The sequence below is a fragment of the Tauraco erythrolophus genome, chromosome 6 (genome assembly GCF_009769465.1).
Source record: "Tauraco erythrolophus isolate bTauEry1 chromosome 6, bTauEry1.pri, whole genome shotgun sequence".
In the NCBI taxonomy this organism is placed as follows: Eukaryota; Metazoa; Chordata; class Aves; order Musophagiformes; family Musophagidae; genus Tauraco; species Tauraco erythrolophus.
Window position 1 is genome coordinate 71241252 of NC_141470.1, and position 13708 is coordinate 71254959.

At 41.7% G+C, this 13708-nt stretch overlaps 1 protein-coding gene across 2 annotated transcripts in view; it reads right to left on the bottom strand.

The window, feature by feature from the left end:
* The window catches only part of KLHDC1 (kelch domain containing 1), a 31322-nt gene that overhangs the window by 5809 nt on the left and 11805 nt on the right, over positions 1-13708 (bottom strand). Inside the window, exons 6-10 of one of the 2 annotated variants that reach the window (XM_086613206.1) lie at positions 12985-13068; positions 9839-9922; positions 6062-6286; positions 3619-3677; positions 754-866 (exon numbers count right to left, since the gene is read on the bottom strand). In XM_086613206.1, the coding sequence (XP_086469332.1) occupies positions 754-866; positions 3619-3677; positions 6062-6286; positions 9839-9922; positions 12985-13068 (565 nt within the window). The remainder of the gene's footprint in view (positions 1-753; positions 867-3618; positions 3678-6061; positions 6287-9838; positions 9923-12984; positions 13069-13708) is intronic. The other variant, XM_086613207.1, reaches the window with a different exon arrangement.

The following is a 13708-nucleotide window of genomic DNA, read 5'->3' on the forward strand; positions in this document are numbered from 1 at the left end:
TGCAATGTAAGAACACAGAACATTAGTACTTTTTCTTGGGACAAAATAACTAAAATAACAAAAATAACCACCTTTGTTATTTACACAAAAAGCTCTGTGTTCTAAGAGCATGTTATATTAAGGTAACAGTAACATCATCACTACTTTAACTTGCATCTTTACGGTGTTTGTAACTCAACTAGTCATAGAAAGCTCAGTGTGTTGAAATCTAGAATTAAAATACGCTTACCTTTTTTCTGTTGGGTACATTGAGAAGCATCACCCCCTTCCAGTGGAATATATCCGTGATGCTCAAAACTCTTTTCACTAATTTCACATTTTTTCATGAAAAGAAGTTGCCTTTTCTAGAAAAGGAACTCCATGTAAGCCTATCCTACCTCCTATTTGACATTTTGTAGCTGTGATATGTTATTCTTCAAAAAAATCTACATTCTGTTGACATTATTGGTATCTTCTTCCTGCAATTGCTGTTGATACCAAAAGTTACCCCTTGTTCATACCAAAATGCACGAGACTCTTGCCTTTATTCTTTTAGATGACACTTTGACAAAAGATTTGTTATTTTACGTTCTCCTTGTACTACACATGCTCTTACATTTCTACCAAAACAGTAAGATAGAGAAATACTCAAGCACCACGAAAGTTCTGCAACAAGATTCAAGTTTAAGTAGTCTGATAAAGACAACAGATGTGCACACTACACGAGGTTAGTACTAAAGTGTACAACAGAATTATAATATCTAAATTACTTACTTAAAGGAACGTTATCAGAGCTTAATCCACCAAAAAGAAATAGTCTGTCATCTCCTATCGGAGTCAACGTGTGCCAGGATCGATCTTTTGGTTTCTCTCCACTGATATTAATTCTTGGTGAAACAAAACAAAAAAAAAAAAAAACAAACAAAAAATATTTTCAAAGAATGCTGAAAATTAACCTGTCAGAAAATGTATAGTTAGTTTAGTTTGTCGTAGAACAAGCTTGGATGTTTTCCCAGTGAAAAAGCTGCACTTATGCAATCTGAATTTACTCTTTAAGAGCCGTGTTCAAATCTAAACGACGTAATTTCTTGTAGTAACTGTTCTCAACAACCAGTTATGTAAATATCAAATGTAAAGACAAAAGCATTGATTGTTACTTTGTTTGTTTGTTTTCTTAAGATCACTAAAGCTGCTACTTCATGTACAACTGAAGGCACTCAGGACAGCAAAAGAAGGACAATATATTCAAATAAACTGCACAGCACATGCAGGTAAACAGACTCCGTCACTGAGACAAAATTTAATGAATCCCAAGTCTCTCCACTCCTGGGAAAATGATCTTAAATGATACAAGGATTATGGCTTTACCTTTTATCCAAAAGCTACTACCCTCTTCAATCATTGTGCCTTTTAACACAAGGGTGGGTCACGCAAACTTTGAGATATATTTCAGGAAAAAAGTGGAATTCCTAAGTACAAAACAGATGGAGGTTTACTATCCTAAAAATCTGGCCATGTTACACAAATATAGTTCTTCCAGTTTGTATCTGTGGATTGATTTCATTTTAGCTGCACAATTAGGTATGCTTGAGATGAGAACCTGAAGAGTAAAGGACCTGAATATAAGGGATTACCTATAGTGAGTGCTTGAATTCACATCATCTTAATTTAGGCAGTTCGGTGTACAGTTATCCCAGGGGGATCCCAAGAGTCCACAGGGAAGAGTAAGGACCTCCAGAGGGCATCAGCCCACCTAGAATCTCGATACTGAGCAAAGAGGCAACTTCTGTTGTAAAGCACCTAAAGTCAGAGACAAAGAATCCAGGCCACCACGTACTCAGTGTGTCCTCATTTTGGAAAGAGGATGAAAAAAGCAGGTGCAAACACCTGTAAACCGTCTTGCAGGGTCAGAGCCTTAGTCAGAGACTGTGCAGATCAGGTAAGAAAGGAATGCCCAATCCAGGTAGACTGTATCTCAAAGAACCAGTTACTTTTTGTTTCCTCCACTTTGCTAAAGTGAGGCGAGTGTAACATACACAGTTGTGTGCTCGCCCTACAATATGGACAGTGCAGTCACCCACATTTCCTTTATACTCAGTGAAGAGAAGCAGGTCCTTGAAAAGCACAGCTCATGACCTGTTTTAGATGCCTACCTTGGCAGCCGTTGTCTCGTGCCCCAGAAGTGCATTTCTCTCAGCTGAGCCCAGAGGAAGCCTAGGGTGAATAACACGGGCATCTGCAGTTCAGCGAGAGGAATTTCACTACTGGTGGCTGCCGAGCAGTTCTCCATCTGGAAGCCAAGACTGAAGAATCATGGCTAATTAAACATGGATTGCAAAACTGTCCTACTAAATTTGGCACTGCAGGCGAAGCCAAGTCACAGTGTTTGAGTGCCTGCTTTGCACAACTCTTGTATAAGATGCTTCTAAAATTGGCAAAAAGAAGCAGGCTGTGCTGAGATACAACAGGCTTTGATGTTTAGAAAAATGTATACCACACACCCTGCCCATGGCAGGGGGGTTGGAACTGGATGATCTTGGTCCCTTCCAACCCAAACCATTCCAGGATTCTATACTGATGGGTGATAACGTTTCAATCTTTCACACTAGTAATACAAAAAATCATCACAGTAACAGAAATAACATAATATCGAACATTTTGAATTAACAAGTCAGTGCACCTCAGGGAAGGCAAGGTAACTTCTGGGTAGTGGCAACTAAAATAAATATGGCAATCTCATCTTGGAAGATATTCCTGGATTAACAGGTTAATATTATCCAATTCCTTAAGAACTGCATAGAGTTGATTAGGAAAAAAAAATCTCGATATGGCTGGTTAATGAAAAGCCACAGGGTTTTAAATAAAATCATCATTGCATTGGAATTTTCCTTTTAAGAGAGGATGCCCAGTAAGTGTATAAGGAATCCAGTAAGTAAATGAACCAAGTCCTCCTCGCTGGGAGATCCGTTCTTTACAGAAGAACCTCAAACACCTGCAGTCAACTTGTTTTGGTCAGCAGCATTCAGCCAGCCAAACTTCTTAATCTGTATTAAATCCTTGAGTCTTGTTTGGTGGTAATTCACGTGGCCATCAAAGACAACCTCTCTGCAGCTGCAGGACAGCTGAGAGAAATCTGTTATCGCGATCAGAAAGGTTGTATCCTGCCCAATTTTTAATTCATCATCGGATCAGGTATCTGATTTAGTTGAAAATTGAATGTTTAGGTCATGCTTTTTACGTGACTTTAAAAAAAATGGTTAAGATGCTTATCTCGGAGGGAGGGAGATCTTTACCCAATCTGTACCATAATGAGCCAAATATAGATAGTAAAAGTAGTATTCAAAAAGACATCAAAACTAAAATTCCATATGGATAAATGTACCCCTCTTGAAAATTAGGATGTTAAATCACTACATGCTGTGCTTAAAATAGCATCATCAACGCTTTGGTGCAGAACAGAAAAACCTTAGTAACCACCATCAAATTAAATTAAATTGAAATCACAATGCAACAGCTGTTAGAACAGTCCCCAAATTCCCATTCTCCTCTTGGAAAAGCCACAAAATGAGCACTGGAACTATTTAACAGTGTGTTTCAATCTGCTACGTTCAACTTTAAGTGTTATAGAAAGAAACCTACCTTCCAGACCAAGTCCAAGTGTCTAAATTCAGGCAGTGCAAATCATTCATTCTAGTTTGCTAAAACAAATAAATAAAATCCCAGTTGTGTTATATCAAGCAAACAATGAGCAAAGTATTTCAGCAAGGCCTTCCCAGGGTAGAATATTCCAAATAACAACACTTTGAAGAAAACTGTGCTCATGTGCCTTAAACCAACTCTGTATTATGTGGCAGATGAAAAGCATTTCTTCTCAAAAAACCCATGCAACTCTCGGAAAACTCCCTGTCAGGTGTGTTTCCAGTAAGGCAACGGCACTATGGGGCCAATTTCAGCTTTTACCAGTAGTTTAATAGTGCAGAACCATGTGATATTCAGGTAGGTAATTGCACAAGGTGTCATATTCTACATACAGCTTCCTGTCGTTATGTTTCTTTGTGTTCTGTTCAGAACTATGCCTCTTCCTGCCTGGGCACTAATTCCTTGAAATATTCTAGCTGGTACTGTCCTCGGTACATGACACCCCACACAAAGTCCATCCCATCTGTGCTTTTCTCTCTTTTCTGGAAAGCAAACCCTTTCACAAAGTTCCTACTAGCAACAAGGAGGTTTTATGACCCTTTAGCATTTGCCATAACAGAAGGTATCAATAAGAACAATGGGAAATCAATACACTTGCATATCTGCCTGCATCTTGAGATGAAGGAAGTAATTGCTGTAGAAACATGGGGGGGTGGGAAATAAGGAAGAATGTCTTTGCTTCAGATGGTAGCAGTATTTTCAATGGCTCGCAATACACCTGACTGGTATTTGTGATTCCCCTGGGTACTACAAAACAGCATCTGAGAAGTAGGGAAATGTATCTTGCCTTACCTGGCAATTTCTTTTCTCCTAGGGTAGTCCACAGATCTATTAGAATAAGCCTTTCTCCAGCCTGCAGATCCTTTGAGGAAGAAACTAGACTTGTCGTTTGAGTAGGAGTAGTTCTACCCCTGAGAACTCAAGCCAGTGAGTGAGCGGGAGAGAATTCCAAAGCTGTCCAGCAGAGCTATGGAAAGCCTCTCAGGGTGTTTCAGGAAACAGCAAAGTTTTCAGGACACCTATGGCCTCCTCTGATCAAGTATATGCTAGCCCTTTTCTGCCCTGGGGAAGAGAATGTTAACTAGCATTTTCGAACGCCTTCAGAGAGGCTGACGGGCTAAAGAAAAGCAGAATGTGAGGGCTTTTGGCTTTATCCCTGCAAGAGGGTGAACGTCACCATAAAGTGTGATCCAGCTGACAGCTAGTGGAACAGATCTGTCTTCCATGACAAGTCTATTCAGGCTCCTGCTCCTTCAGGTGGCTTTCAAGGAGATGAGGAACAAATCATACAAGTAGAAAGCAAAATGCAATTTCTGAGTATCTTCTGCTGTACCTGTACACAGCTAGACACTTGGGTGGGGAAAAAGCAGCAGCCTGGCCTCTAGAACTAAAAATATTCCATCATCTTGGAATAACAGTTCAATACGGAGGGCATCTATTAAAGAAAGGGAAGAATGCAAGTTGCTGTTATGTTGGAAATTAAGGTTTCAAGAAGATTCTGTTCAAGACCTCCTCGCTGACCTTCCTTTCCTGGGCATTAGGCAGAAGATGGAGTGGTTTTCAGTTCCTCGGTCCCTGGGAAACCAATGTATTATAATCTTTACATTCTCACGATTCGACAGATTGACAGATGCATCATGACACCAACCTCATTTTGAATTCAAAACACAGCATCACTTGGGCATTTACGTCTAAGCTTCAGTCCTTTCACACGACTTCTAACAAATGAAAACGCCTTTCCACCCGACCCTTATTTGGGAAACCGCAAAGCCCACCGTCAGGGGACAGTACTGTCACTTGTCACAGGCAAAGTTTTCTTGCAGCTTCTCCTGTATTTCTAAGTGCTACCTACCACATTTAATCATTTGGCTGATAATCCTACGATGATTCTTAATTGGCTTAAGGCATCAAGCCTCATAAGAGGGTTTGCGTTTCCCTCTGAGCTACAAGGACTCCTTAGACATCCTGCTTATCCGTGGCATGTTCAGTTATTTGCAGCCCAGCCAGGATCTGCTTTGTCTCAGGATTAGCTTCCTAGCACGATGAAAGGCACGGGTGAAATATTTACAGCTCGCTGCCGTTACACCGAACTCCGTGCAGCTCTCCATTCCGAGACTGACAATCAATCAGCTACCACAGCTCAAATCTTTGTAAGAGAAGGACTGTCTGATCTTCACTGGCAGAAAGGGTAACAGGAAGTATAAACGTGCATGCATTAGGGCGTCAGATGTGTGAAGGGCTGCTGGAAAGACTTTGTTTTGTTACTTCATCATTCTTTACATGAAAACTTTCCACTTAAATCAAACGTGAGGCTTCCATCAACTTTCGGACTAACTCTCCTTCCTTCCCACTTTCTCCCGTTTCTGTTTTTTCAGGGGCTTACCTGGAGGAACAGAGTCCACATAACACTTCTGAGCCTGTTTTCAAATGATTCCTGGTACAATTGATTTTGATCATCATCATCTTCTTTTACCAGTTCTAGCTCCAAGTTTGGAAAAAGGTGCCCTTTCCTCCCAGAAAGATGAATAGGAGAAGCCTCATGACACTTCCTGGCCCTTTCTGGTTCCTTGTAGAGCCTTTTCCCTGGGAAGATTCGTATTATGGTGAACTAGAAGGAGAAGGAGGAGCAGAGCAACCCCATATTTGCTCCTTAATTTATGGAGAAAAGCAAGACTTCATCCTTTGGGGAGGAGTTACTCTTGTTGTCAGGAAATGCAGTGTTTTTCTGATCTCTTTAGCTTTCCTATCCTGTTCCATGACTTACATTAATTCCTCAAGCCTCACTGAATGTTCCCTAATCTTTGTTAAGTTTCCTTCCACTTACTTCTAGGATAGAAAGTGAATCAATAATAATCACTAAGGTGAAAATTCCACTTGCTGCTCTCCTGCAAAAGTAAACATAGCTTTCCAAAATTTAACTCTTCTCTGACATGGTACCCAAGCGGTTTCACTGAAATTTGGCAAGTGATTATTAAGGAAGCTGATGCTACCTGAGGAAGAGGAAAAACCTCTTCAGATCAGAGCCTTCTTGTATCTCCAAATCCTGTAGTTGAAAAGTCAGAGTTAAATAGAAGCCAGAGGGCATGTCCTCTTAGGGCATACCTAATGGTGCAACAGCACAGTGGAGAATCATAGAATCATAGAATGGTTAGAGTTGGAAGGGACCTCAAAGATCATCCAGTTCCAACCCCCCTGCCATGGGCAGGGACACCCTCCACTACACCAGGTTGCCCAAAGCCTCATCCAACCTGGCCTCGAACACTTCCAGGGATGGGGCATCTAGAAGTGACAAGCGAGCTCCAGTTTACTAATAATTTCACTTGCAGAGGCTGCATGAGGATCCTCGCCTGAGTTACAAAGCACTCCAGTTGCAACAGGTACAGTGCAGCAACCCTAGCGAGCTAGCACAAAACATTCAACGCTGTTCTGGTCCTGGGTGAAGACCTCTGCACCACACAGAGACAGCCCTTGCTAACAAAAAGCCAGAGGGAGCACGGCTTCGAAGGCTGAGAAAGCGTTCAGAATTAAATGGTGGGCCAGAAGGTTCTGAGCTGCATGTTTACTCCTTCACATCTAGGTTTCCTTCCCTCCCACATCTCCAGGCTTGCTAAGCGAGGAGCAGGATTCAGTTCAGCTGTGGTCAGCCAGAGTTCGTTTACACAGCAGACACAAAAGAGCAAGTCCATAGCAGAAGCCCAGGGCTCGCTTAGCCCGGCGTGGCTAACCCTGACACGCAAGCTTCAAGTAAGACTAGATACTTTTCAATCTCTTCTAATATCTCTTTATTTCCTTAATTGTTTGCAAATCAAGTTTGCCCAAACCTACGGCTCTGGAAGCTCCTGCGTACAGTTCTCTCTCAGTCAGAGGTGGGGCTCTAGCAGCAATTCCAGAGCTCATGAGCCTGTACGAAAGGCCACGTAACGCAGAATGGTAGGAATAAACAGGATCAATTTCGGCTACTTTCTTTGCTGATTGCTCTGGAAAGGTGCTTAGGTAAAAACTCTTCCTGCAGCTGTGGGAGGGAATTCAGACTGAAAAACTGGCTGGGCACTGCGTGGCCGTTCAGAACCTGCCTTGATCGCCAGGTCTGGTTTCTGTCTGAGCAAGCAAGAGTAAGCCATTTTGTAACAGAACTGCAGACTTTCCCTGGGAAGAACACTGCATAATGGAGTACAGCTTTTACAGCATGAAAAAAAAAGGGGATAGGGAACAAAGAGCAATTTTACACTGTTTTATCTGCAAGTACTTAAGAATACAGGGTTTAGGTTATGGCAGCTTTCCAAGATGAAGCTGGCATATGTTCATTGTGGGGCATTTCCAACCAACAGTTAATTCCTTCTCTTTCATATCACAAAACTATGGAATCACAGCACCGAGGGCTTTCAAAAGCTTCTTCACTGTTACTTTTCATAGTAGCGGAGCACCAAGTCTCATCCTTTAGCTGCATATGATTAAAGGCTCTAAATTAGCTGTAGGTAAAAAGAGCTCAAACTTAAATTTAAAAAAAAACCAACTATGGAAGAGTATACAATAACCTAAATTAGGAGGTTTTTTTTTTTACTTGCCTTACAGAATCCATTTCTTACATTCCTGATAAACTCCAGCTCATACAGAGACCTTTATTATCATCTTCCCTATACTTTTGCAACAGTTCTAAAAAGGGTTGGTACACTTTCCATCCCACAAACTATCCTTGCAAAAAATTTACAAACAATAGGGGAGCCTGCATTAGACAGAAAGATGTTTTTTGTATTGGATTGCTGCCTTAGGCTTAAATTCTTACGTTAATGCTTCAGCAGAGAAGAACTGAAAGGAAAAATCTCCTTGGACTAGTACTAGAAAAATTGTGTTGCTGAGAGGTTTTAGTATCTCCTTGCTTATCAACGGTGCTGCGAGTTTGTGAGGTACAGATAAGCATGCCTATGACTTTTCCTAGCTCTTTTTAACTTCAAAACATTTTTTTTAAAAAAGGAGTTCAGACTATATAGCAAGAACTTAGCCTTGATTTAAATATGCACTTACTGCATCCTGTACAGACAGCTCTTACGCTGCCTGGCACTCTTACCTAAGGGACGGCAGACTGAAGATCCTCCCACAGAGTATGAAATGGTTCAGTCTTGGCTCAGCTATCAAGAAGGCAAGTACAAGCCTCACTCTTGCAGTAAAGAGCTTACACTGGAGGCACAGAATAAAGCTGTTCACAGCAGTCTCTGCAGTGTGCTTCACATATTCCATATGGAGGGCACAGAGCATGCTGAAGGTACAGCCTGAGACTGCAAAATTGACATTCAGAGAGCAGAGGAGAGGCTTAACAGGGCTGGAAGGACCTGTGCCTGCACTGGCTTGTGCTATCAGATAGCTTGCTGCAGCAGCCTGTACCAGCTTGAACGTGCAGAGACTAATACCTTTGTATCCAGACATTATAATTGCACGCTGCTCTTCCAGACATCTGTATTTCAGTCACTTATGTGCAAAAAACTGACAAAAGTTTAAATAAGCCAATCTGTTATTTCCTACCTTTCAGAACCATGTGTTGCAACTGTAAATATAAAATACTGTATCCCAACAGCTATTCTGAACTCACTTTCCCAGAAGGTAAACATCAGGGTATGAGATGTGGACGTAATTGACTGTTCTTATACATTTCCTTTTTCTTTAGCGAGGGGAGGAAGCACAAGCTAAAGTCCCAGTTATATTTACTGCTTGATAGCATTCCATTAAGTGAAATGAGGAAAAAAGGTTTGATGTGTAAATCTGCTAAGCTGTAGCAAGCACAGAATGCATCTGATCATTTATTTAGACCTGGTCTAACAGCAAGCTTGCTTTTGCTCCACACTCAAAGAACCATCTCCTACAGAGGTTATACACACATCAACCATTTTTGTGGATTTATAAACATCTGCATTTACCATACAGTCATCTGTTTTTTCCCTTTTTGGTCATCATTAATGTTACAGACAGAAAGACAGACTCTTCTTTTTGTAAGGTAGAGGAGGATGAAAAGAAGCATCCTGGATTCGACACCCCTAACATACAGGTTAGGCCAAAGACACTTTGGATTTTTTTTCTACTAACAAAACTAATTTGCTAGGGAAAGAAAAAAAAAAACTGCCAAGAAAATAATACTACTGTCAATAAAATGTTTTAATTTAACACTAACCAGCACTCGTCCTCCAAAGATGTAACCTTTATTTCCCAGCACAGCACACGTATGAGCTGCTCGAGGCTGAGGCGGATCTCCACCCTGAAAGAACCAAGATAAGATCCTTCAGAACATCACCAAAGTGGCAGCCAAGGACAGAAGCAAGTCAGTGTCACAGAGATTGCAAAATGAAGGCCAACACGCACTGATACGCTGACAGAACTGCAACTTTTAAAAGAAATCATTTGTAGTCATGTCCAAGGCTTCACAGACATTAGAAGATCACAGAATCACAGAGTGGTTTGGGCTGGAAGGGACCTCCAAGATCATATAGTTTCAACCCCCCTGCCATGGGCAGGGACACCCTCCACTACACCAGGTTGCTCAAAGCCTCATCCAACCTGGCCTTGAACACTTCCAGGGATGGGGCAGCCACAGCTTCTCTGGGCAACCTGTTCCAGTGCCTCACCACCCTCTGAGTAAAAAATTTCTTCCTTATTTCCAATCTAAATCTCCCCTCTTTCAGTTTAAAGCCATTGCCCCTTGTCCTATCACTACAGACCCTGGAAGGTCTCCCCAGACCCTTCTCTGGGATCTACATATTTGCCAAGGACAGCTTTAACCGAGTTCCATCAGTAGCTAATGTTTATCCCTCTTGGTCTGATTTATCATTGCTTTACTTAAGTGAAATTCAATTAATTTATCTTTAATTCCTAAGCATAAAATTACAGTAATACATCAGTTATTGGTGATACAGCCTCTGCAGCTTTTTTTTTTTTTTTCCCAAAGTGCGAACCATCAGGAACTGGTATAAAAACCTCTGGAAAACAGATCTTAAAGTTTGATGTTACATCCAATAGCCACATGCCAAAAAGTATTCCCTGTGTAAATCAGAAATAAAGATACAAAAATTGACTTTTCCTATTCAAAGGTAATTTCATTTCTTGCATTTAGTTTTACAGGAATTTTAGAACCTTCTATAAAGACCATAAAAGAGCACCGAGACGCTCATGACAATATCCTACTTCTACTGAGTTCTCCTGTAAACTGCCCAGGATTTTATGAAGCTTTATAGCATATTTTCATATTAAAACAGAAGTTTTAATGAACAGAAGTGCGTGCATTACTGTTTCACTGGGAAAGGGAGTCCACATGCTCCTTTGGAAGACTACTAAAGTAACGTATTTGCTGAAGAATATCTCATCTGTTTATTCTGTGGAAGCTGAATGGTGAACCAAGAGGGACTGGCTGTCAAGACCACTGTTCTTTCAGCCCCATCCTTCACACTCACCTGTCAGCTTTGTGAAAAGGGGCAGGGGTGGAAGGAAGAAGTCCCCGGCCAGACCTTAATCTCTCCTACTGTCAGCTCTCAGTTTTCTCTGATGGTTTACCCATGTTGAAGATTAGTTATCCACACAGTCATCCAAATGGCTTCATATCAAAACAGTTCAGAAATGAACTCACGCCAGTTTGTGGACAACACCGAGCTGTGTGGTGTGGTGGACACGCTGGAAGGAAGGGATGGCATATGGAAAAAATTTGACAACCTGGAGAGGTGGGCCCATAAGAACCTCATGAAGTTCAACAAGGCCAAGTGCAAGGTCCTGCACGTGGGTCGGGGCAATCCCAAGCACAAGTCCAGGTTGGACAGAGAATGGATGGAGAGCAGCCCTGAGGAGAAGGACTTGGAGGTGTTGGTCAATGAGAAGCTCAACGTCAGCCAGCCATGTGTGCCTGCAGCCCACAAAGCCAACTATATCCTGGTTGCATCCAATAAAGTGTCGCCAGAAGGTCAAGGGAGGGGATTCTGCCCCTCTACTCTGCTCTTGTGAGACCCCCCTGCAGGGCTGCGTTCAGCTCTGGGGCCCCCAACATTAGAAGGACATGGAGCTGCTGGAACAGGTCCAGAGGAGGCCACGAAGGTAATCCAAGGGCTGAAGCACCTCTCCCGTGAAGACAGGAGACCTTCTAGCAGCCTTCCAGTACCTAAAGGGGACCTACAGGAAAGCTGGAGAGGGACTTTGGACAAGGGCATGTAGTGATAGGACAAGGGGCAATGGCTTTAAACTGAAAGAGGGGAGATTTAGATGAGATCTAAGGAAAGAATCCTTCACTCTGAGGGTGGTGATGCCACTCGGGTTGCCCAGAGAAGTTGTGGATGCCTCATCCCTGGACGCGTTCAAGGCCAGACTGGATGAGGCTTTGAGCAACCTGGTGCAGTGGACGGTGTCCCTGCCCATGGCAGGGGGGTTGGAACTGGATGATCTTTGAGGTCTCTTCCAACCTAAACCATTCCATGATTCTATGAAACAGGGTTTGTCAACCTCGGTCTGGCACCATGTGTAGATGTGGTGCTTAGGGATATGGTTTAGTGGTGGACTTGGCAGTTGAGTCCAACATTGGACTCAATGATCTTCAAGGTCTCTTCCAACCTAAATGACTATGATTCTAAAACCATTCATATGTCTATACCATGCACTCCCCAAAGACCTTCGCTTCGCTGCAGAAGACCTTCGCCATGTGTGAGACAGGATGAATACAGAGCTAGCCTGAGTTAATGGCTGTGCTCCAGTTGTGAAGCTCTTCCAGACTCAAAGCCCCAGGAGGGCCTACAAGGCTACCCAAAGTCGGTATATGCCCATAATCCATTTCTGCAGGACCCAAGCTTGCTTTGTGAGGAGCCACTGAAACACCTCCACACCCTGTTCCTCAACCCCACTCTGGGATTCTTACTAAATCGTTTTCTGAAGTACTCCAGTGCCTTGTCTTTCCAGTAATGGAGCGCTGACAGTCATTTTATATTCCCAACAGCTGTCTTAAAGCTTGAATACAAAGCTTTACCTCAAAACTATCCCCTTAGATACAGAAATCATCTTGTAATGTATCCAGATTCCTAATACCTCTCTGAAGGTTACTTTTGCATCAGAACCACATTATAGAAATAACACCAGCCTAATAACATCCTGTGGGAAAAAAATTCACATCAGTTCTGAATTTTCCACATTTCAGATGCATTGAGTATCCTCCTGTTTCATGTTATAAGCCTGAGCAATACTAAGCATATTCAAATTACTTTCCCCAACATCAATTTCTAGAGCACAATAACTATTCAAAATGCAGTAAAATCACAATTGTGTCAAAAGACAAGACTGAAAACCACTCACTCTAATTGCTGGCTGAGACCAAGTTTGTGTGGTTGTATCGAAAACATGAACATCATTATGCCATCCCCAGAATATCTGTCCTTCCTAAAAAAGAAGTGAAAAAATTAAAAATGTTTATTCAATTTTAAAATGTTTGTGCTTATTAAAGGATACAAACCCAGAAGTGAACAATCAAAACAGAAAACTAACTAAAATACAGAATTTTATTAAAAGAAACACATGCTAATATTGTTAATAATGATGCATCGGTGCAGGTCTAGTTGAAGGTCAACAGCATTCAGGAACGTTCAGGCTGATGGCACTTTTGAAAACAGCCTTTGGGCTCCAACGTCAGAGACTGCAGTAGATAAATTCTACCTTTTAATTCCAAGTGTGCCATACTGAGAAATAAATAGATTGTACAAAGGAATACGTTTGTGTAAGTCAATATTTAACATCGGATGTAAAGATCTATACTCCTTTGAATGCACATCTATTTCTTATTAATTCCTATCCCTAAGCACTCTGATCCGTCTCCTTTCTGTTAGCTGTAAGAAATCATTATAGGGAACCACCTAATCCAGGCATCTTAAAGTTATCCATTTACTCTGGATAACAAATTAAAGAAGTTGACTGGAAGTATTTGGCAGTTAGACTTGTGCAGCTATAAATTCCACATCATTCCTTCAAGGAAATAAATTCTAAAATTTTCAGGGAGCTTCACGTTTAGAATAAGTCTTCAGAT